At 48.2% G+C, this 24,696-nt stretch overlaps 1 protein-coding gene across 1 annotated transcript in view; it reads right to left on the bottom strand.

Moving 5' to 3' along the window:
- Nucleotides 1–540: 540 nt before the first annotated feature.
- ATP5IF1 (ATP synthase inhibitory factor subunit 1) overlaps nucleotides 541–24,696 on the bottom strand; it is a 28,917-nt gene continuing 4,761 nt past the window's right edge. Inside the window, exons 2-3 of the mRNA XM_069756802.1 lie at nucleotides 18,048–18,160; nucleotides 541–800 (exon numbers count right to left, since the gene is read on the bottom strand). Coding sequence (XP_069612903.1) covers nucleotides 659–800; nucleotides 18,048–18,160 — 255 coding nt within the window. The 3' untranslated portion in view covers nucleotides 541–658. The remainder of the gene's footprint in view (nucleotides 801–18,047; nucleotides 18,161–24,696) is intronic.

Genomic DNA, 24,696 nt, shown 5'->3' with positions numbered 1-24,696 from the left:
GGTCGAAGCCGTGGCAGCTTCGGATACCGGACCAGCCGTGGCAGGGGCCTCCCCGCTGCCAGAACCCGGACTGGCCGGCTCCGGATCTTCGCCAGGTTAGTCCTTACGTTCCGGTCGGTCATGACAGGTACCGTCCGAGAAGGTTCCCCGTCAGGGACAGGAAACCAAACTGATGCAGGGGAGAGGTACCGCCCTTTTATCCTGTAGGTTTCCTGTCCCTGAAGGGCAGATCCCCTCTCTCTGGTAGTGCTGTCATGGGCGACTGAGAAATTACTGTCTGACAAATTTAAGGTAAATTCACACGTGTCAGATTTTGTTGCAGAAAATGTTGTACCTCACAATTATTCAAATCAATAGGGCCATTTTGCCACAAAGCCTATAGGATTCTTTAGGATGTGTTCAGATTTATGGGAAAAGGGTAGATTTTTGTACAGAAATTTAATAATTTGCAAAGCGGGGTGCCCCACGTCACCCACCTTATGTAACCAACATCTACAAACCGGTCAATACACAAAGGAAGACAAAATGACGTACAACTAATGGGTTCTCATTATTTAATATATGCAAAGACATCACAATCAGAGTTTATGCAATATCTAGCGTCATAATGTGTGATCCACAAACGGAAGAGCAGCCAAACATAAGAGTGCAGATGGGTTTAATCATCGTGCTTCAGTTTCTTGATTTTATTCTTGTGTCTCTCAATTTCCTTCTGCAGACGTTCAATTTCTGTCTTACAATGACCAATCTCTTCTTCATGAAGCTTTTTCATATTAGCAAGTTGTTCCTGCTCTTTTTGCCTGTGGAATATTTTGGATACAGAGTGAGTGACATGGTTTGGTCAAATAGCAATATTTTACTAAGCACTTATACAGAGAAAAAAAAAAAAAGTACATGGTTATAATTTGCACCAGTTGTATGTACAATAAGTTAACTTGGTCTACTCTTCATTATTAACTAGGATACTGAAAATAAAAGGGGCCGTTTGTAGTGCTACCCTTTTAATCTTCCTTGTACAGAGCATTCCCTAACATCAGCTGTGCTGGAAGCCACAGTACACCCAAGTCCACTATAGTCTATGGAGCTTTTCACGTGTCCGTTTTTAGGAGTTTTTTTTCTTTAGGGTGGAAGAACATGAAAAAAAAAAATATCACGATTACCAAAAATGCACTGTACACACTGGCCATGTTCATTCCTGCTCTGGCTACACATGTTCTATATGGATATGACACACTATTTCATGATAGTAAATTTAGGTTGACATGGTTTGCTTTTTATGAAAATATCAAAAAATATGCAATTATTGAACTTTTAATTTTTATGTCCTCAAAAACAAAAATAGTCATAGTGCACTAATTAAAGGGTACTCTGGGGTGAAACATTTTTGCACGGTCCCTGTCAAACTATAAGGCCGGGATCACACATGCGAGAAATACGGCTGAGTCTCGCATGTTAATACCCGGCATTGTCGACATCACTCAGGAGCGGAGCGTGCTGCCGCATAGCAATACATGGAGCCGCACGCTCCGCTCCTGAGTGACGGCGACAAATAACATGCGAGACTACATCAGGGTTTCCATCCAAATCTCGTAATACATGATTCAGATGGATCCATTCACTAATGAGGCAGGCAGAATTACTCCAGACTCAGTTTTGTCTCTGTCCGGCTTTTTAGAGGTGCACAGAACTGTGCTCTCGCCTAAAGAAACAGACACTGCTGGATCATAGGCCAGACAGTCCAAAATAACTTCATCTGCCTCATTATATGGATTGTTTTGTTGGGGATCTTGAGTGAATCATGAATTTTAGAGATTTACATGAAAACCCCAGTGTAAGCACTCAGCGTAGAGTGCAGGATAAACCTGAGCTGAGCCTTACTGCGATCGTTTTGAGGCAGAAAGAACCAATCAACTGTTCAAGGTTTGTTTGTTTGTATTTTTTTTTTTTATGTTGTTCACCTTGCAGTATGAGTGATAAGATGGCTCCATTCATTGTGTCACTACCATTACAACAATACTGGATTTAAATAGTGGCAAAACCTTAAGAAAGTAAAAAAACACCATCACACCCTAAACGCCTACCCCTCACCTTCAAAAAAATGTTTTTGCATCACCACTAGTGATAAACGAGCATGCCTGGTTGTTATATTATTCGAGCATGCCTGAGATACTCATATCTAACAGCCGTGAAACACGCAGCCGCAGGGACTTGAACATATTAACCCGTTCCCAACCCATGACGCCACGTAGGCGTCATGAAAGTTGGTGCCAATCCGACCCATGACGCCTATGTGACGTCATGGAAAGATCGCGTCCCTGCAGATCGGGTGAAAGGGTTAACTCCAATTTCACCCGATCTGCAGGGACAGGGGGAGTGGTAGTTTAGCCCAAGGGGGGAGGCTTCACCCCCCCGTGGCTACGATCGCTCTGATTGGCTGTTGAAAGTGAAACTGCCAATCAGAGCGATTTGTAATATTTCACCTATTAAAACTGGTGAAATATTACAATCCAGCCATGGCCGATGCAATATCATCGGCCATGGCTGGAAACACTAATGTGCCCCCACCCCACCGATCTCCCCCCCCAGTCCTCCGATCAGTGCTATGCACCGCTCCGTCCTGTGCTCCGCTCCCCCCGTGCTCTTGTCCACTCCAACCCCCCTGCACTCCGATCCACCCCCCCCCCCCCAGAGCTCCGTTCCACCCCCCGTGCTCCAACCCCCCCCCACCGGTGCTCACCCCCCCACCCCATCATAATTACCGATCCTGCCGGGGTCCGTCCGTCTTCTCCCTGGGCGCCGCCATCTTTCAAAATGGCGGGCGCATGTGCAGTGCGCCCGCCGAATCTGCCGGCCGGCTGATTCGTTCCAAAGTGCATTTTGATCACTGAGATAATCTATCACAGTGATCAAAATAAAAAAAAAAAAAAAATACTAAATGACCCCTTCCCCCCATAGGTAGGGACAATAAAAAAAAAGAAAAAAAAAAAAAAAAAAAAAAAAAAGGACAAAAAAAGATTTTTATTTTTTTTTCCCACTAAGGTTAGAATAGGGTTAGGGTACGGTATGTGCACACTTATTCTGTTCCTCTGCGGATTTTTCCGCTGCGGATTTGATAAATCCGCAGTGCTAAACCGCTGCAGATTTATGGCGGACTTACCGCGGTTTTTCTGCGCATTTCACTGCGGTTTTACAACTGCGATTTTCTATTGGAGCAGTTGTAATACCGCTGCAGAATATGCAGAAAGTGACATGCTGCAGAATGTAAACCGCTGCGTTTCCGTGCAGTTTTTCTGCAGCATGTGTACAGCGATTTTTGTTTCCCATAGGTTTACATTGAACTGTAAACTCATAGGAAACTGCTGCGGATCCACAGCGTGTGCACATACCTTTAGAATTAGGCTATGTGCACACGGTGCGGATTTGGCTGCGGATCCGCAGCGGATTGGCCGCTGTGGATTCGCAGTAGTGTTCCATCAGATTTACAGTACCATGTAAACCTATGGAAAACCAAATCCGCTGTGCCCATGGTGCGGAAAATACCGCTCGGAAATGCTGCGTTGTATTTTCCGCAGCATGTCAATTCTTTGTGCGGATTCCGCAGCGTTTTACACCTGTTCCTCAATAGGAATCCACAGGTGAAATCCGCACAAAAAACACTGGAAATCCGTGGTAAATCCGCAGGTAAAACGCAGTGCCTTTTACCCGCGGATATTTCAAAAATGATGCTGAAAAATCTCACACGAATCCGCAACGTGGGCACATAGCCTTAGGGTTAGGGTTGGGTTGGAATTAGGGTTGTGGTTAGGGTTGTGATTAGGGTTAGGGCTACAGTTGGGATTAGGGTTAGGGGTGTGTGTGTGTGTGTGTGTGTGGGGGGGGGGGGGGGGGGGGTTAGTGTTGGAGTTAGAATTGAGGGGTTTCCACTGTTTAGGCACATCAGGGGTCTCCAAACGCAACATGGCGCCACCATTGATTCCAGCCAATCTTGTATTCAAAAAGTCAAATGGTGCTCCCTCACTTCCCAGCCCCGACGTGCGCCCAAACAGTGGTTTACCCCCACATATGGGGTACCAGCATACTCAGGACAAACTGCGCAACAATTACTGGGGTCTAATTTCTCCTGTTACCCTTGTGAAAATAAAAAAAAATGCTTGCTAAATCATTTTTGAGGAAAAAACGTATTTATTATTTTCACGGCTCTGCATTATAAACTTCTGTGAAGCACTTGGGGGTTCAAAGTGCTCACCACACATCTAGATTAGTTCCTTTGGGGGGTCTAGTTTCCAAAATGGGGTCACTTGTGGGGGGTTTCTACTGTTTAGCCACATCAGGGGCTCTGCAAACGCAACGTGACGCCCACAGAGCATTCCATCAAAGTCTGCATTTCAAAACATCACTACTTCACTTCCGAGCCCCGACATGTGCCCAAACAGTGGTTTACCCCCACGTGGGGTATCACCGTACTCAGGAGAAACTGGACAACAAATATTGGGGTCAAATTTCTCCCGTTACCCTTGGGAAAATAAAAAATTGCAGGCTAAAAGATCATTTTTGAGAAAATAATTTTTTTTTTTTTCATGGCTCTGCGTTATAAACTTCTGTGAAGCACTTGGGGGTTTAAAGTGCTCAATATGCATCTAGATAATTTCCTTGGGGGGGGGGGGGGGTCTAGTTTCCAAAATGGGGTCACTTGTGGGGGAGCTCCAATGTTTGGGCACACAGGGGCTCTCCAAACGTGACATGGTGTCCGCTAATGATTGGAGCCAATTTTCCATTTAAAAAGTCAAATGGCGCGCCTTCCCTTCCAAGCCCTGCTGTGCGCCCAGTGGTTTACCCCCACATATGAGGTATCAGCGTACTCAGGACAAATTGGACAACAACTTTCGTGGTTCAGTTTCTCCTTTTACCATTGGGAAAATAAAAAAAAAAAAAAAAATTGTTGCTAAAAGAATTTTTGTGACTAAAAAGTTAAATGTTCATTTTTTCCTTCCATGTTGCTTCTGATGCTGTGAAGTACCTGAAGGGTTAATAAACTTCTTGAATGTGGTTTTGTGCACCTTGAGGGGTGCATTTTTTAGAATGGTGTCACTTTTGGGTATTTTCAGCCATATAGACCCCTCAAACTGACTTCAAATGTGAGGTGGTCCCTAAAAAAAAATGGTTTTGTAAAAATGAGAAATCGCTGGTCAAATTTTAACCCTTATAACTTCCTAGCAAAAAAAAAAATTTTGTTTCCAAAATTGTGCTGATGTAAAGTATACATGTGGGTAATGTTATTTATTAACTATTTTGTGTCACATAACTCTCTGGTTTAACAGAATAAAAATTCAAAATGTGAAAATTGCGAAATTTTCAAAATTTGCCAAATTTCCGTTTTTATCACAAATAAACGCAGAATTTACCACTAACATGAAGCCCAATATGTCACGAAAAAACAATCTCAGAACCGCTAGGATCCGTTGAAGCGTTCCTGAGTTATTACCTCATAAAGGGACACTGGTCAGAATTGCAAAAAACGGCAAGGTCTTTAAGGTCAAAATAGGCTGGGTCATGAAGGGGTTAAAGCACACCGAAAATACTTTGATAACACGCTATCCGAGCACGCTCGCTCATCACTAATCACACTTTGAAAGCTATCATTTTCCTATTTTTCGGCTGACAGTTATGTGAGAGCATTTCTGTTTTAAAATCACTTTCTACTCTGATTTTTGTGAGACAATTACCAAAAAAAAAAAAAACGCAGATTTTTTTTTATTTTTTTTTAAAGAGCTTTCTTCTTCAGGTCAGGTTTTTTTACATAGCTATATTCTGACAGTTGTAGCTTTTTTTCACTTTTCTGCTGAAAGTCTGAATGAGTTTGTTTTTTTGCAGGACAAGACGTTTTCAGATATGCCATTTCTATTTACATAAATCTTTTTGATTGCGTTTTATTCTACATTTTGTTCAGCTATATGATGAAAAAAAATTTTTTTACGGTGTTCCCATGCAGCGATACCAGGGGTTTTAAATTTTATCAAAAATATACATATTTATGGATGCAGCTTTTGACTTTTTTTTTTTTTTTCTTAATACATCACTACATAAATTTTTTTTTTTTTTCACCAAGTCCCTCTATGGAACTTTAATTACTTTGATCGCTGGTATAATGCATTACAACACACATATACTGCAAATGCATTACATTTGTTAGTGTAAACACCTTTTAAAGCATGCTTCGGGCATGGGCCAAGATCTGATGGATGGATAGATATACACACATACACTGACAGTCCGCGATTGCAGGCACCTGTCTGTGACAGTCGGAGCTTGGCTATCATTTAAGCAGCATTTCCTGCGTTTGTGTAGGCACAGCTTATCATAATCACCATAACGCCACTGTACAGGAACCCCTTCCCTCATTAACCCCCTTTCCGACAACGGGCATGGTAGTACACCGAAGTGGGACTTCCCTTTTTGGTGCTGGCTGAGCCTGCACCTTTCCGGGCTTATGACAACTGATATATACAGCTGACATGAGCCAGCAACAGCCGGGTGGAGTCACAATCCACCTGTGGCTGTTAACTAGTTAAATGCCGCTGTCAATGTTTGACAGCAGCATTTAACTCGTGCTTCCAGGAAGCACGCCAGAAATCCTGCCCATCGGTGATCCAGTCATGTGATCACGGGTCACCGATGGGTTGGCATGACAACCAGAGGTCTTGAGCAGACTTCTATGGTTGACATAGCAAGATTGCTATGAGCACTGCCTGGCGCTTATAGCAAGTGAGCATTTGTCCTACACACAGGCGATCTGATCTTCGCCTATATGTAGCAGTGCCGATTAGACAACTGCAGCTTCTAGTCTCCCATGGAGACTGTTGAAGCATGCGCTAAAAAAAAACAAAAAAAAAAAAACGCAAAAGCAAAAAAAACAAAAACTGTGGGATGTTAAAACCAATGGTTTCGTTATAAATACAACTAATCCCGCAAGAAACAAGCCCTCACTCACATGGCCATATTGACGGAAAAAATTAAAAAAAAAAAAAAAAAAACAAGGACCAGAGGTATTTTTGGTTTTAAGGGGTTAAAAGCCAAGCCTGTAAGGACAGCCATTAAGGACAGGACTGCTCATCAAATACAGAAGCCTCCTCGGACAGCACATGTGCTGTGATTGAGGTCCTATAATACCAAACATTCATTTAAACAGTTAACCCTTCCCAACATGGCCAATATCCATTTTTTCCTCCCCTTCCTTTAAGGGCCATTACTTTTAATTTTCGACCCACAGACATATGAGGGCTTGCTTTTTTCCCCAGGAAGAGTTGCATTTTTGAATGACACCATTTATTTTACTTCATAGTGTACTGGAAAATAGGAAAACAAATTCCAAGTGTGGTGAAATTGCGAAACAAAAAGAAATTGACAGGTTTTTTGGGAACTGATTTTATGGTGTACATGGTGTAGTAAAAATGACTTGGTATTATTCTCATCAGTATGAGTACGACTAACTCAATCTTGTCCACTGTTTTTTTTTTCTTTTTTAGTTGTTGGACGAAAAAATAAATAAATAAAAATAATATGTCAGACTCTCACAGACTTGGAGATACTACATGTGCATTTTTTTTTTTTTTTTATATTTAATGGAGTGATGTACAACAACAAGTTATATTGTGGTACCATGTTAGCCAGAAAAATTGATGTGAATCAGGGTGGATAAAAATCAATGTTTAAAAAAAAAAAAAAAAAAAAAAAAAGGATTTTTTTTTTTATTTAAATCGGATTTTTTTCAATAAACTGCTTTTTGAGGAAAATATTTTACCATCCAAAGGTTCTTCCATCATGATATAAAGCTGAGTTGTTTAACTCAGTAGAATAAAGGCTGTATATGTGTAACATTCACAATGCCATGCTCTTCCGGAGGTTTCTGTAGGATTAGTGGGCAGTTTCTCTCCTCTATTATAACAGACGCTCGCTTTACTTACGCAGTTCTCAAAACTGAATTTGACTACGCAGAGGTCCCAGCCTCTTCTTCACGGCAAAAATGTTACAACATGAACAGAGTTGAGAAAAAGACCTTAATCCTATTGTTCTACAAACCTATGAATACAGAATCAACCCCTTCAGTGCCAAGTCCAAGAAGTTAGACAATATGTTTGATTGTTTGGAGTGGAATAGATCTGCACAACACAAGAAGAATGTGAATCTAAGTGTGAGGAGGAGGAAGGGCAAACAGACAAGAAAATGAAAGTGAAACTTTGAGCACAATACTGCAGCATAGCCACAGACAGACAAGTCTGGATCTGTTTGTGTGTACGATCTGAGGTTTATTACATTCTTTCCTTATAATGGCAGCAGGCCGTAAAAGAGACCCAGTTTGGGAATATTTTAATGAAGCTCCTTCACCTATCGGTAAGGCAGGCATGCGTGCAAAATGCAAACGATGCAACAAAGATGCAAGGCCTGGTGGCGCGAATGAGGCAACATCATGAGAAGTGCGGTGATGAAGATGACCGAAGAAACACTTCTGAACAGGCAGGATCTTCAGGTTGGTAAACATTTTTATTGAATCCTATTTCTAAAGACTGAACTGTCATGTGTGAGAAAAGTTATATTTCTTATTATTACTGCATGTTACTGTCATTTGGTACAGTTATGAAGAAAAACAAATATTCCTTTTGGGGCAGGGGCAGTGATGTGTTGTGTACAATAAGCAGAAATTGTATAAACAATAAAATACCCGAAGACACAAAAGAGAACGGCAAAACCAAAAACACTCAGTTTGAAAAAACGTCTGCAGCAATCCGCAAGTGCTAGCAAAAGATGCAAACAACAGGGTATTTGGCTGATACGTTTTTTGCAAAAAATGTATACTAAGCTGCTCTACCAATCTTCACGGTATACCCATATCAGAGCAGTCCTAACTAATGTATGCAATCCCTATCTGATGTATTTAAAAACCTGATCATCTGTATATTACCTGTGTGAACAGGGTTCAGAGAGGAAAAATCCATGTGTGCATACAGGGCAGAACAGCTTTTGTGCAGCTAGCCCAAGAGGAGTGGTGGAACTCCCCAGTCTTGTAGACACAAGAGAACAATCATGGAAACAGGAACACATGGGCCACCTGCACAGTGAACAAGTCTGCAAGAACACGTTCACACACCACCAAGAAACCCGAAGACACAAAAGAGAACGGCAAAACCAAAAACACTCAGTTTGAAAAAACGTCTGCAGCAATCCGCAAGTGCTAGCAAAAGATGCAAACAACAGGGTTTTTTTGTTTAGGGGAATTTGTGGATTGTGGAAACTATCCACCTCCAAGATCACCATCATCCTGTTCTACAGTTTCAGAGTTATCCATCCAGGATAGTGCTTCATTAGCAGCAGCATCAGACACCCACAGCCACATATCACCATCACCCAAAAGGAAGAAAAATCCTTTACCTCCTGGAACCACCATAGATAGGTTTGTGATAAGAACTAGCAGATTAGAAAAAGAGTTGATTGATGAAAAAATTGCCAAGTTTATTTATGCAACGAACTCTTCTTTCCATCTGACTGAGAACCCACATTTCATTAATATGGTTCAGGCATTGAGACCAGGATACAGTCCACCCAGCAGAGCTGATGTTGCAGGGAAACTGCTGGATCAAGTGTATGACAGAGAAATGGAGCAATGTGCAACAGCTCTGGAGGGTAAAATTGTTAACCTAAGTATTGATGGGTGGAGTATTGTCCACAATGATCCTATTGTATGTGCTTGTATAACAGAAGAAGGTAAACAAACAACTGATATGTCAGGAAATGCACACAGCAGAATACTTACAAGAAGTGGCAGTAAAAGCAATAACGACATGTGAACAAAAATTCAAATGTCTAGTACGCAGTTTGGTCACTGACAATGCTGCAAACGTATCCAAGATGAGAAGAGATTTAGGAGAGCAGGGAGGGAATACAAAGCTGCTAATAACATATGGTTGCAGTGCTCATTTGCTGCACCTCTTAGCCAAAGATTTAAGTATTCCAGAAATAAAGGCTAATGTTGTTGAAATTGCTAAATACTTCCGTAATAATCATTTTGCTGCAGCAGCTCTGAAAAGGATGGGTGGAACCAAGCTAACGCTCCCACAAGATGTTAGATGGAACTCTGTGGTGGACTGTTTTGAGCAGTATATCAAAAACTGGCCTATTCTGATGACACTGAAGAAAATCGAGATAAAAGAGATGGCACTGTCACGGCCAAAATCCTCAACATTGGGCTTAAGAGAAATGTTGAACATATACTGAGCTTCCTGAAACCCATCTCTCATGCTTTAAACAAAATACAGAAAAATAGCTGTTTTATTGCGGATGCTGTTGAAATTTGGAAGGAACTGAGTGAACACTTAAAAACAGAACTACACATGGACAGAATTAAATTACAAGCAGTAAACAAAGGAATCGGACAAGCACTGACTCCAGCTTATTTTTTTGGCAAATATTGTCAATATCCAATATCAGGGTCAAAACCTAAGTGCTGAGGAAGAGGAGTTAGCTATGACATGGGTATCCAGCACTCATCCATCTTTAATGCCAACTATAATAAACTTCAGAGCTAAGGGGGGAACCATTCAAGAAATATATGTTTGCTGAAGATATTTTAAGGAAGGTCACACCAGTAAACTGGTGGAAGTCACTTAAGCGCTTGGATTTAGAGACTGTTCCAAGTAATGATTTCACTTTTAACAGCAGTAGCTTCTTCTGCAGGCGTTGAAAGAATATTCTCTTCCTTTGGACTCATTCATTCTAAATTGAGAAATCGGTTGGGACCCAATAAAGCAGGAAAGCTTCTTTTTCTTTTCCAGATTATGAATAGGAACAAAGAAGAAGATGATGATGAAGCTGACGACAAGTGAGCTACAGAGGACAGCAGGGACAGTAGTATTTAAGTTTTTCATGTGTCGGCTGGGCTGACAGTCTAAGTTTCTTATAATATATATATTTTGTTTAGCCAAATTAGTTAACAAACATGGATGTTTGTTTAAGCAAATAACTTATGCTGTAATGTTGTTATTGTTTCAGTTGAATAAATCTATTTAAATTGTTATTAAGGTCAGGATTATTTTTCTCCTTCCTAAGTACAACAGAACAGTGGTGTCCAAATATGAATGATTAACCCATTAAACTGGGGAGAAAAAAAGTAATATAAAAAGTGATTCTAAAAATCTTCATCTACTTGCATGTTAAAGTAGCAAGAACTAGTTTAGGTAGAAACTTTGATTTAAATCACTGATTTAAATCAAGCCTTACTGACTAGTGATCTAAATCGTGATTTAAATCAGTTAGATTTAAATCAAATCCACCCTGATGTGAATACTTTTCTGCCTTATGATGACAAAAGTATTCTCAGGGAATACTTTTGTCATCATCGGGCAGAAAAGTATTCGCATCGATATTTAATCGAGATGTTCACAATTATGAGAGAGAATATATATATATATATATATATATATATATATATATATATATATATATATATATATATATATATATATATATATATATATATACACACACACACACAGGTCCTTCTCAAAAAATTAGCATATAGTGTTAAATTTCATTATTTACCACAATGTAATGATTACAATTAAACTTTCATATATTATAGATTCATTATCCACCAACTGAAATTTGTCAGGTCTTTTATTGTTTTAATACTGATGATTTTGGCATACAACTCCTGATAACCCAAAAAACCTGTCTCAATAAATTAGCATATTTCACCCATCCAATCAAATAAAAGTGTTTTTAATAACAAACAAAAAAACCATCAAATAATAATGTTCAGTTATGCACTCAATACTTGGTCGGGAATCCTTTGGCAGAAATGACTGCTTCAATGCGGCGTGGCATGGAGGCAATCAGCCTGTGACACTGCTGAGATGTTATGGAGGCCCAGGATGCTTCAATAGCGGCCTTAAGCTCATCCAGAGTGTTGGGTCTTGCGTCTCTCAACTTTCTCTTCACAATATCCCACAGATTCTCTATGGGGTTCAGGTCAGGAGAGTTGGCAGGCCAATTGAGCACAGTAATACCATGGTCAGTAAACCATTTACCAGTGGTTTTGGCACTGTGAGCAGGTGCCAGGTCGTGCTGAAAAATGAAATCTTCATCTCCATAAAGCATTTCAGCCGATGGAAGCATGAAGTGCTCCAAAATCTCCTGATAGCTAGCTGTATTGACCCTGCCCTTGATGAAACACAGTGGACCAACACCAGCAGCTGACATGGCACCCCACACCATCACTGACTGTGGGTACTTGACACTGGACTTCAGGCATTTTGGCATTTCCTTCTCCCCAGTCTTCCTCCAGACTCTGGCACCTTGATTTCCGAATGACATGCAAAATTTGCTTTCATCAGAAAAAAGTACTTGGGACCACTTAGCAACAGTCCAGTGCTGCTTCTCTGTAGCTCAAAAGTGGCTTTACCTGGGGAATGCGGCACCTGTAGCTCATTTCCTGCACACGCCTGTGCACGGTGGCTCTGGATGTTTCCACACCAGACTCAGTCCACTGCTTCCTCAGGTTCCTCAAGGTCTGGAATCGGTCCTTCTCCACAATCTTCCTCAGGGTCCGGTCTCCTCTTCTCGTTGTACAGCGTTTTCTGCCACATTGTTTCCTTCCAACAGACTTACCATTGAGGTGCCTTGATACAGCACTCTGGGAACAGCCTATTTGTTGAGAAATTTCTTTCTGGGTCTTACCCTCTTGCTTGAGGGTGTCAATGATGGCCTTCTTGACATCTGTCAGGTCGCTAGTCTTACCCATGATGGGGGTTTTGAGTAATGAACCAGGCAGGGAGTTTATAAAAGCCTCAGGTATCTTTTGCATGTGTTTAGAGTTAATTAGTTGATTCAGAAGATTAGGGTAATAGGTCGTTTAGAGAACCTTTTCTTGATATGCTAATTTATTGAGACAGGTTTTTTGGGTTATCAGGAGTTGTATGCCAAAATCATCAGTATTAAAACAATAAAAGACCTGACAAATTTCAGTTGGTGGATAATGAATCTATAATATATGAAAGTTTAATTGTAATCATTACATTATGGTAAATAATGAAATTTAACACTATATGCTAATTTTTTGAGAAGGACCTGTATATATGTCTAAGGGGTACTTCCGTCTGTCTGTCCTTCTGTCACGGATATTCATTGGTCCTGGCCTCTGTCTATCATGGGAATCCAAGTCGCAAAACAGCCACGACCAATCAGCGACGGGCACAGTCCGGAAGAAAATGGCCGCTCCATACTCCCTGCAGTCAGTGGCCGGCGCCTGCTCCCCGCAGTCACTGTCCCCGGCGCTCCGCTCCCCGCAGGCTCCATACTCCCCTCCGGTCACCGCTAACACAGGGTTAATGCTATTAACCCTGTGTCCCCAACCTTTTACTATTGATGCTGCCTAGGCGGCATCAAGAGTAAAAATATGTCATGTTAAAAGTAAAATAAATAAATAAATAAAAAACCTGCTATACTCACCCTCTGCCGCCTTTCTCGCTCCTCTCCACGCTCCTGGGACCGCTCCATTGCATGCGGCAGGTTCCACTCCCGTCTCAGGGCTGGTGTGGGACAAAGACCTGCCGTGACGTCACGGTCGGTCATGTGACCGCGACATCATCATAGGTACTGCTCACACCAGCCCTGAGACGGGACCGCAAGCTGCCGCTTGCAATGGAGCGGTCCCAGGAGCGTGGAGAGGAGCGAGAAAGGCGGCGGAGGGTGAGTATAGCAGGACTTAAACGGACTATAGGTGAGTATATGTTTTTTTTTTTTTTTTAAGTCTATACTACGTGCCTCTGTGCTGGGCAATATACTACGTGGCTCTGCTATAAACTATGTGGCTGGGCAATACGTGGCTGGGCAATATACTATGACGCTGGGCAATATATACGTGGCTGGGCAATATACTATGTAAATGAGCAATATACTACGTGGTTGGGCAATATACTATGTAAATGAGCAATATACTACGTGGCTGGGCAATATACTATGTAAATGAGCAATATACTACATGGCTGGGCAATATACTACGTGGACATGCATATTCTAGAATACCCGATGCGTTAGAATCGGGCTACCATCTAGAGTGAGTGAGTGTGTATGTATATACATACACGCATGTCTATTATAGATACATACACTGTGTGCAGAATTATTAGGCAAGTTGTATTTTAGAGGATTATTTTTTTTTTATTATTGATCATCAGCTATGTTCTCAATCAACACAAAAGACTCAAATATCAAAGCTTAATATTTTTGGCAGTTGGAGTGGGGTTTTTTTAGATTTGGCTGTCTTAGGAGGATATCTGTTTGTGCAGGTAACTATTACTGTGCAGTATTATTAAGCAACTTAATAAAAACCAAATATATTCCCATCTCACTTGTTTATTTTCACCAGGTAAACCAATATCGCTGCACAAAATTTAGAAATAAACATTTCTGACATGCAAAAACAAAAACTCCAAAAAATTAGTGACCATTATAGCCATCTTTCTTTATGATGACACTCAGCAGCCTTCCATCCATAGATTCTGTCAGTTGCTTGATCTGTTTACGATCAATATTGCGTGCAGCAGCCACCACAGCCTCCCAGACACTATTCCGAGAGGTGTACTGTTTTCCCTCCCTGTAGATCTCACATTTTATGAGGGACCACAGGCTCTCTATGGGGTTCAGGTCAGGTGTACATGGGGGCCAAGTCATTATTTTTTCTTTGAGACCTTTACTGGCCAGTCACGGTGTGGAGTAGTTGAAGGCATGTGATGGAGCATTGTCATGCATGAAAATCATGTTTTTCTTGAACGATACCGACTTCTTCCTGTACCACTGCTTGAAGAAGTTATCATCCAGGTCCTGGTAGCAGGTCTGAGAGTTGAGCTTCACTCCACCCTCAACCAGAAAAGGTCCCACAAGTTCATCTTTGATGATACCAGCCCATACCAGTACCCCACCTCCACCTTGCTGGCGTCTGAGTTGGAGTGGAGCTCTCTGCCCTTTACTGATCCAGCCTCTGGCCCATCAAGAGACACTCATTTCATCAGTCCAGAAAACCTTTGAAAAGTCAGTCTTAAGATATTTCTTGGCCCAGTCTTGATGTTTTCTCTTATGTTTCTTGTTCAAAGGTGGTCATTTTTCAGCCTTCCTTACCTTGGCCATGTCTCTGAGTATTGCACACCTTGTGCTTTTTGTTACTCCAGTAATGTTACAGCTCTGAAATATGGCAAAACTGGTGGCAAATGGCATCTTGGCAGCTTCACGCTTGATTTTCCTCAATTCATAGGCAGTTATTTTGCGCTTTTTTTTTACCAACATGCTTCTTGTGACCCTGTTGGCCATTTGCCATGAAACGCTTGATTGTTCGGTGATCACGCTTCAAAAGTTTGGCAATTTCAAGACTTCTGCATCCCTCTGCAAGACATCTCACAATTTTGGACTTTTCAGAGTCCGTCAAATCTCTCTTCTGACCCATTTTGCCAAAGGAAAGGAAGTTGCCTAATAATTAAGCACACCTTATATAGGGTGTTGATGTCATTAAACAACACCCCTCCTCATTACAGAGATGCACATCACCTGATTTACTTAATTGGTAGCTGGCTGTCAAGCCTGAACAGCTTGGAGTAGGACAACATGTATAAAAAGTATCATGTGATCAAAATACAACTTGCCTAATAATTCTGCACACAGTGTATCTATCTATTTTAGATCTGTATATAGGAAAGAACAAACAAAACAAAACAAAAAAAAAAAAAAAAAAAAAAAAAAAGGAGGTCAATCTCGTTTGAAGCCTAGACACAGGCTGGGTTTCAATTGAGCTACATGATGACGACAGGTATAGAGGTCTTCAACAGACTGACAGTAGCGAGAAAATTTCTGTTCCACCCACAGCTGATAGGGGTAAATCCTGCCGATATATATCACAGCAAATCACTCAGATATTGGTGGACTCTTCCCATGAGCCAACTCCATACACCCGCTCCCGACTTGTGCTGTACAGGTCCTTCTCAAAAAATTAGCATATAGTGTTAAATTTCATTATTTACCATAATGTAATGATTACAATTAAACTTTCATATATTATAGATTCATTATCCACCAACTGAAATTTGTCAGGTCTTTTATTGTTTTAATACTGATGATTTTGGCATACAACTCCTGATAACCCAAAAAACCTGTCTCAATAAATTAGCATATCAAGAAAAGGTTCTCTAAACGACCTATTACCCTAATCTTCTGAATCAACTAATTAACTCTAAACACATGCAAAAGATACCTGAGGCTTTTATAAACTCCCTGCCTGGTTCATTACTCAAAACCCCCATCATGGGTAAGACTAGCGACCTGACAGATGTCAAGAAGGCCATCATTGACACCCTCAAGCAAGAGGGTAAGACCCAGAAAGAAATTTCTCAACAAATAGGCTGTTCCCAGAGTGCTGTATCAAGGCACCTCAATGGTAAGTCTGTTGGAAGGAAACAATGTGGCAGAAAACGCTGTACAACGAGAAGAGGAGACCGGACCCTGAGGAAGATTGTGGAGAAGGACCGATTCCAGACCTTGGGGAACCTGAGGAAGCAGTGGACTGAGTCTGGTGTGGAAACATCCAGAGCCACCGTGCACAGGAAATGGGCTACAGGTGCCGCATTCCCCAGGTAAAGCCACTTTTGAACCATAAACAGCGGCAGAGGCGCCTGACCTGGGCTACAGAGAAGCAGCACTGGACTGTTGCTAAGTGGTCCCAAGTACTTTTTTCTGATGAAAGCAAATTTTGCATGTCATTCGGAAATCAAGGTGCCAGAGTCTGGAGGAAGACTGGGGAGAAGGAAATGCCAAAATGCCTGAAGTCCAGTGTCAAGTACCCACAGTCAGTGATGGTGTGGGGTGCCATGTCAGCTGCTGGTGTTGGTCCACTGTGTTTCATCAAGGGCAGGGTCAATGCAGCTAGCTATCAGGAGATTTTGGAGCACTTCATGCTTCCATCGGCTGAAATGCTTTATGGAGATGAAGATTTCATTTTTCAGCACGACCTGGCACCTGCTCACAGTGCCAAAACCACTGGTAAATGGTTTACTGACCATGGTATTACTGTGCTCAATTGGCCTGCCAACTCTCCTGACCTGAACCCCATAGAGAATCTGTGGGATATTGTGAAGAGAAAGTTGAGAGACGCAAGACCCAACACTCTGGATGAGCTTAAGGCCGCTATTGAAGCATCCTGGGCCTCCATAACATCTCAGCAGTGTCACAGGCTGATTGCCTCCATGCCACGCCGCATTGAAGCAGTCATTTCTGCCAAAGGATTCCCGACCAAGTATTGAGTGCATAACTGAACATTATTATTTGATGGTTTTTTTGTTTGTTATTAAAAAACACTTTTATTTGATTGGATGGGTGAAATATGCTAATTTATTGAGACAGGTTTTTTGGGTTATCAGGAGTTGTATGCCAAAATCATCAGTATTAAAACAATAAAAGACCTGACAAATTTCAGTTGGTGGATAATGAATCTATAATATATGAAAGTTTAATTGTAATCATTACATTATGGTAAATAATGAAATTTAACACTATATGCTAATTTTTTGAGAAGGACCTGTATGTCTACGTCGGATGTCACTAAGGGGTTAAGCCTGAGTACATTTCTTAGTACCTACAGCAGGAGATAAACTCCAGTGAAAGGGCTAGACTGTCTTGTAATGAAGTCAGTGCCTGGTGTGAAGGACCAGGTCAGTAAAGTCATAAAACTGTAAATTCCACTATTTAAAGTGATCCCAAGAAAAGAAAAAAAATCTTCATAAATTAGCTGTGAATAGTTATTTACATAACTTACTAATATACCTGTTGTTGGCCATGTGCCCTAATCCTCTAATGGCGGTTCTCTGGGTCTTTGCTCCAGTTACCTTACACAGGAAGGAACGTGCATGGAGGGGTCAGCCCCTTCTATGGAGTAGTCACAAATCAGCACTCCACCCAGGTCACCAGCTTTATGTCCCCACCAGGTTTACATACACTTGTGATAAACACCAAGTTACCTGAAATATCGCTCTTCCTCAGCAGCCTGACGTTTACCGAAAGCTCCTCCAGCTTCTCTCACGGATCCTCCTCCACCGCCACCTTTTCCTGCTCCTTTACCCAACTCGCCTAGCTGAGAATAGAGAGGCAGCGTCACAGATGGCATCAGAACGATCCCCCCATTCAGTGCTTGGCTCCTCTTCACACAACGGGCATCAGATTGAACAGAGGAAATAAATACTGTATAAAGTAATGGAGCCATAACAAGGCTTTTTTTCTTTTCTCAAACCACTTTATATGTCCCATTTCGGTTTACATAGGCCTCTGTAAGACAAGCAAACTGGCATCTTAGCAGCTTTTTTTTTTTTAATATTCTTTTTAAGCCCTGAATTTCACACATTTCAAGTGGTTAAACATGCAGTATGTAGTCTACAGAGGCAGATACATGAAATAAGTCTCTCCATGAGGGGGGTTAGCACACACAGTCCCCGGCTATCCAGGTGCCCCATGCTAGAGGCCCCGGTAAGCCCTACGGCATCACTAATCAGCCACGCTCCCTCGGTCTCACTAGACTTCACTTATTGCTGATGCAAGTAGGTAGTGGGGAAAAATCCACAGAAGGAAACTGGCAGTTTGGGAGTAAAATGTACAGCTAGAATGGGGCGGCCATAAACCAGCACTGACAGGGGGAGAGGCAACAACCGCCACATGCAGTATCCCCCTCCCCCCCAGACAGCGCCATGCAGGGAGCAGTATCCCCCCCCCCAGACAGCGCCATGCAGGGAGCAGTATCTCCCCCCCCCCCCCAGACAGCGCCATGCAGGGAGCAGTATCCCTCCCCCCCCCCCAGACAGCGCCATGCAGGGAGCAGTATCCCTCCCCCCCCAGACAGCGCCATGCAGGGAGCAGTATCCCTCCCCCCCCCAGACAGCGCCATGCAGGGAGCAGTATCCCCAGACAGCGCCATGCAGGGAGCAGTATCCCTCCCCCCCCCCCAGACAGCGCCATGCAGGGAGCAGTATCCCTCCCCCCCCCAGACAGCGCCATGCAGGGAGCAGTATCCCCAGACAGCGCCATGCAGGGAGCAGTATCCCCAGACAGCGCCATGCAGGGAGCAGTATCCCTCCCCCCCCCCCAGACAGCGCCATGCAGGGAGCAGTATCCCTCCCCCCCAGACAGCGCCATGCAGGGAGCAGTATCCCCCCCCAGACAGCGCCATGCAGGGAGCAGTATCCCTCCCCCCCAGACAGCAGTATCCCCCCCCCCAGACAGCGCCATGCAGGGAGCAGTATCCCCAGACAGCGCCATGCAGGGAGCAGTATCCCTCCCCCCCCCCAGACAGCGCCATGCAGGGAGCAGTATCCCTCCCCCCCCCCAGACAGCGCCATGCAGGGAGCAGTATCCCTCCCCCCCCCCCCAGACAGCGCCATGCAGGGAGCAGTATCCCCCCCCCCAGACAGCGCCATGCAGGGAGCAATATCCCCCCCCCCAGACAGCGCCATGCAGGGAGCAGTATCCCCCCCCCCCCCCAGACAGCGCCATGCAGGGAGCAGTATCCCCCCCCCCCCCCAGACAGCGCCATGCAGGGAGCAGTATCCCCCTCCCCAGACAGCGCCATGCAGGGAGCAGTATCCCCCTCCCCAGACAGCGCCATGCAGGGAGCAGTATCCCTCCCCCCCAGACAGCGCCATGCAGGGAGCAGTATCCCCCCCCCAGACAGCGCCATGCAGGGAGCAGTATCCCTCCCCCCCCCCCAGACAGCGCCATGCAGGGAGCAGTATCCCCCCCCCAGACAGCGCCATGCAGGGAGCAGTATCCCCCCCCCAGACAGCGCCATGCAGGGAGCAGTATCCCCCTCCCCAGACAGCGCCATGCAGGGAGCAGTATCCCTCCCCCCCAGACAGCGCCATGCAGGGAGCAGTATCCCCCCCCCAGACAGCGCCATGCAGGGAGCAGTATCCCCAGACAGCGCCATGCAGGGAGCAGTATCCCTCCCCCCCCCCAGACAGCGCCATGCAGGGAGCAGTATCCCTCCCCCCCCCCCCCCAGACAGCGCCATGCAGGGAGCAGTATCCCTCCCCCCCCCAGACAGCGCCATGCAGGGAGCAGTATCCCCCCCCCCAGACAGCGCCATGCAGGGAGCAGTATCCCCCCCCCCAGACAGCGCCATGCAGGGAGCAGTATCCCCCCCCCCCCCAGACAGCGCCATGCAGGGAGCAGTATCCCCCTCCCCAGACAGCGCCATGCAGGGAGCAGTATCCCCCTCCCCAGACAGCGCCATGCAGGGAGCAGTATCCCTCCCCCCCAGACAGCGCCATGCAGGGAGCAGTATCCCCCCCCCCCCAAACAGCGCCATGCAGGGAGCAGTATCCCCCCCCAGACAGCGCCATGCAGGGAGCAGTATCCCCCTCCCCAGACAGCGCCATGCAGGGAGCAGTATCCCTCCCCCCCCCCCCAGACAGCGCCATGCAGGGAGCAGTATCCCCCCCCCCCAGACAGCGCCATGCAGGGAGCAGTATCCCCCCCCCCCAGACAGCGCCATGCAGGGAGCAGTATCCCCCCCCCCCCCAGACAGCGCCATGCAGGGAGCAGTATCCCCCTCCCCAGACAGCGCCATGCAGGGAGCAGTATCCCTCCCCCCCAGACAGCGCCATGCAGGGAGCAGTATCCCCCCCCAGACAGCGCCATGCAGGGAGCAGTATCCCCCCCCCAGACAGCGCCATGCAGGGAGCAGTATCCCTCCCCCCCACCCAGACAGCGCCATGCAGGGAGCAGTATCCCTCCCCCCCCCAGACAGCGCCATGCAGGGAGCAGTATCCCCCCCCCCAGACAGCGCCATGCAGGGAGCAGTATCCCCCCCCAGACAGCGCCATGCAGGGAGCAGTATCCCCCCCCCCCAGACAGCGCCATGCAGGGAGCAGTTTCCCCCTCCCCAGACAGCGCCATGCAGGGAGCAGTATCCCCCTCCCCAGACAGCGCCATGCAGGGAGCAGTATCCCTCCCCCCCAGACAGCGCCATGCAGGGAGCAGTATCCCCCCCCCCAGACAGCGCCATGCAGGGAGCAGTATCCCCCCCCAGACAGCGCCATACAGGGAGCAGTATCCCTCCCCCCCCCCCCCCAGACAGCGCCATGCAGGGAGCAGTATCCCTCCCCCCCCCCAGACAGCGCCATGCAGGGAGCAGTATCCCCCCCCCAGACAGCGCCATGCAGGGAGCAGTATCCCCCCCCAGACAGCGCCATGCAGGGAGCAGTATCCCCCCCCCCAGACAGCGCCATGCAGGGAGCAGTATCCCCCCTCCCCAGACAGCGCCATGCAGGGAGCAGTATCCCCCTCCCCAGACAGCGCCATGCAGGGAGCAGTATCCCTCCCCCCCAGACAGCGCCATGCAGGGAGCAGTATCCCCCCCCCAGACAGCGCCATGCAGGGAGCAGTATCCCTCCCCCCCCCCCAGACAGCGCCATGCAGGGAGCAGTATCCTTCCCCCCCCCCCCCAGACAGCGCCATGCAGGGAGCAGTATCCCCCCCCCAGACAGCGCCATGCAGGGAGCAGTATCCCCCCCCCCAGACAGCGCCATGCAGGGAGCAGTATCCCCCCCCCAGACAGCGCCATGCAGGGAGCAGTATCCCCCCCCCAGACAGCGCCATGCAGGGAGCAGTATCCCTCCCCCCCAGCCAGCGCCATGCAGGGAGCAGTATCCCCCCCCAGACAGCGCCATGCAGGGAGCAGTATCCCCCCCCCCAGACAGCGCCATGCAGGGAGCAGTATCCCCAGACAGCGCCATGCAGGGAGCAGTATCCCTCCCCCCCCCCCAGACAGCGCCATGCAGGGAGCAGTATCCCTCCCCCCCCCCCCCAGACAGCGCCATGCAGGGAGCAGTATCCCTCCCCCCCCCCCCCCAGACAGCGCCATGCAGGGAGCAGTATCCCCCCCCCCCCAGACAGCGCCATGCAGGGAGCAGTATCCCCCCCCCCAGACAGCGCCATGCAGGGAGCAGTATCCCCCCCCCCCCAGACAGCGCCATGCAGGGAGCAGTATCCCCCTCCCCAGACAGCGCCATGCAGGGAGCAGTATCCCCCTCCCCAGACAGCGCCATGCAGGGAGCAGTATCCCTCCCCCCCAGACAGCGCCATGCAGGGAGCAGTATCCCCCCCCCCCCAGACAGCGCCATGCAGGGAGCAGTATCCCCCCCCAGACAGCGCCATGCAGGGAGCAGTATCCCTCCCCCCCCCCCAGACAGCGCCATGCAGGGAGCAGTATCCCTCCCCCCCCCCCAGACAGCGCCATGCAGGGAGCAGTATCCCTCCCCCCCCCCCAGACAGCGCCATGCAGGGAGCAGTATCCCCCCCCCCCAGACAGCGCCATGCAGGGAGCAGTATCCCCCCCCAGACAGCGCCATGCAGGGAGCAGTATCCCCCCCCCCCAGACAGCGCCATGCAGGGAGCAGTATCCCCCTCCCCAGACAGCGCCATGCAGGGAGCAGTATCCCCCTCCCCAGACAGCGCCATGCAGGGAGCAGTATCCCTCCCCCCCCCCCAGACAGCGCCATGCAGGGAGCAGTATCCCTCCCCCCCCCCCCAGACAGCGCCATGCAGGGAGCAGTATCCCTCCCCCCCCCCAGACAGCGCCATGCAGGGAGCAGTATCCCTCCCCCCCCCCCCAGACAGCGCCATGCAGGGAGCAGTATCCCCCCCCCAGACAGCGCCATGCAGGGAGCAGTATCCCCCCCCCAGACAGCGCCATGCAGGGAGCAGTATCCCCCTCCCCAGACAGCGCCATGCAGGGAGCAGTATCCCTCCCCCCCAGACAGCGCCATGCAGGGAGCAGTATCCCCCTCCCCAGACAGCGCCATGCAGGGAGCAGTATCCCTCCCCCCCAGACAGCGCCATGCAGGGAGCAGTATCCCCCCCCCCAGACAGCGCCATGCAGGGAGCGTATCCCCCCCCCAGACAGCGCCATGCAGGGAGCAGTATCCCCCAGACAGCGCCATGCAGGGAGCAGTATCCCTCCCCCCCCCCCCAGACAGCGCCATGCAGGGAGCAGTATCCCTCCCCCCCCCCCAGACAGCGCCATGCAGGGAGCAGTATCCCTCCCCCCCCCCCCAGACAGCGCCATGCAGGGAGCAGTATCCCCCCCCCCCCAGACAGCGCCATGCAGGGAGCAGTATCCCCCCCCCCAGACAGCGCCATGCAGGGAGCAGTATCCCCCCCCCCCAGACAGCGCCATGCAGGGAGCAGTATCCCCCTCCCCAGAGAGCGCCATGCAGGGAGCAGTATCCCCCTCCCCAGACAGCGCCATGCAGGGAGCAGTATCCCTCCCCCCCAGACAGCGCCATGCAGGGAGCAGTATCCCCCCCCCCAGACAGCGCCATGCAGGGAGCAGTATCCCCCCCCAGACAGCGCCATGCAGGGAGCAGTATCCCCCTCCCCAGACAGCGCCATGCAGGGAGCAGTATCCCTCCCCCCCCCCCCAGACAGCGCCATGCAGGGAGCAGTATCCCCCCCCCCAGACAGCGCCATGCAGGGAGCAGTATCCCCCCCCCAGACAGCGCCATGCAGGGAGCAGTATCCCCCCCCCCAGACAGCGCCATGCAGGGAGCAGTATCCCCCTCCCCAGACAGCGCCATGCAGGGAGCAGTATCCCTCCCCCCCCCCAGACAGCGCCATGCAGGGAGCAGTATCCCCCCCCCCAGACAGCGCCATGCAGGGAGCAGTATCCCCCCCCCCAGACAGCGCCATGCAGGGAGCAGTATCCCCCCCCAGACAGCGCCATGCAGGGAGCAGTATCCCTCCCCCCCCCAGACAGCGCCATGCAGGGAGCAGTATCCCTCCCCCCCCCCAGACAGCGCCATGCAGGGAGCAGTATCCCCCCCCCCAGACAGCGCCATGCAGGGAGCAGTATCCCCCCCCAGACAGCGCCATGCAGGGAGCAGTATCCCCCCCCCCCCAGACAGCGCCATGCAGGGAGCAGTATCCCCCCTCCCCAGACAGCGCCATGCAGGGAGCAGTATCCCCCTCCCCAGACAGCGCCATGCAGGGAGCAGTATCCCTCCCCCCCCCCCAGACAGCGCCATGCAGGGAGCAGTATCCCCCCCCAGACAGCGCCATGCAGGGAGCAGTATCCCCCCCCCAGACAGCGCCATGCAGGGAGCAGTATCCCCCTCCCCAGACAGCGCCATGCAGGGAGCAGTATCCCTCCCCCCCAGACAGCGCCATGCAGGGAGCAGTATCCCCCTCCCCAGACAGCGCCATGCAGGGAGCAGTATCCCTCCCCCCCAGACAGCGCCATGCAGGGAGCAGTATCCCCCCCCCAGACAGCGCCATGCAGGGAGCAGTATCCCCAGACAGCGCCATGCAGGGAGCAGTATCCCTCCCCCCCCCCCCAGACAGCGCCATGCAGGGAGCAGTATCCCTCCCCCCCCCCCAGACAGCGCCATGCAGGGAGCAGTATCCCTCCCCCCCCCCCAGACAGCGCCATGCAGGGAGCAGTATCCCCCCCCCCCCAGACAGCGCCATGCAGGGAGCAGTATCCCCCCCCCAGACAGCGCCATGCAGGGAGCAGTATCCCCCCCCCCCAGACAGCGCCATGCAGGGAGCAGTATCCCCCCCCCAGACAGCGCCATGCAGGGAGCAGTATCCCCCTCCCCAGAGAGCGCCATGCAGGGAGCA

Source organism: Ranitomeya imitator, chromosome 3 (genome assembly GCF_032444005.1).
Source record: "Ranitomeya imitator isolate aRanImi1 chromosome 3, aRanImi1.pri, whole genome shotgun sequence".
NCBI lineage: Eukaryota > Metazoa > Chordata > Amphibia > Anura > Dendrobatidae > Ranitomeya > Ranitomeya imitator.
Note: the sequence above shows the minus strand (reverse complement) of the source record. Positions and strands in the feature narration are given on the sequence as shown.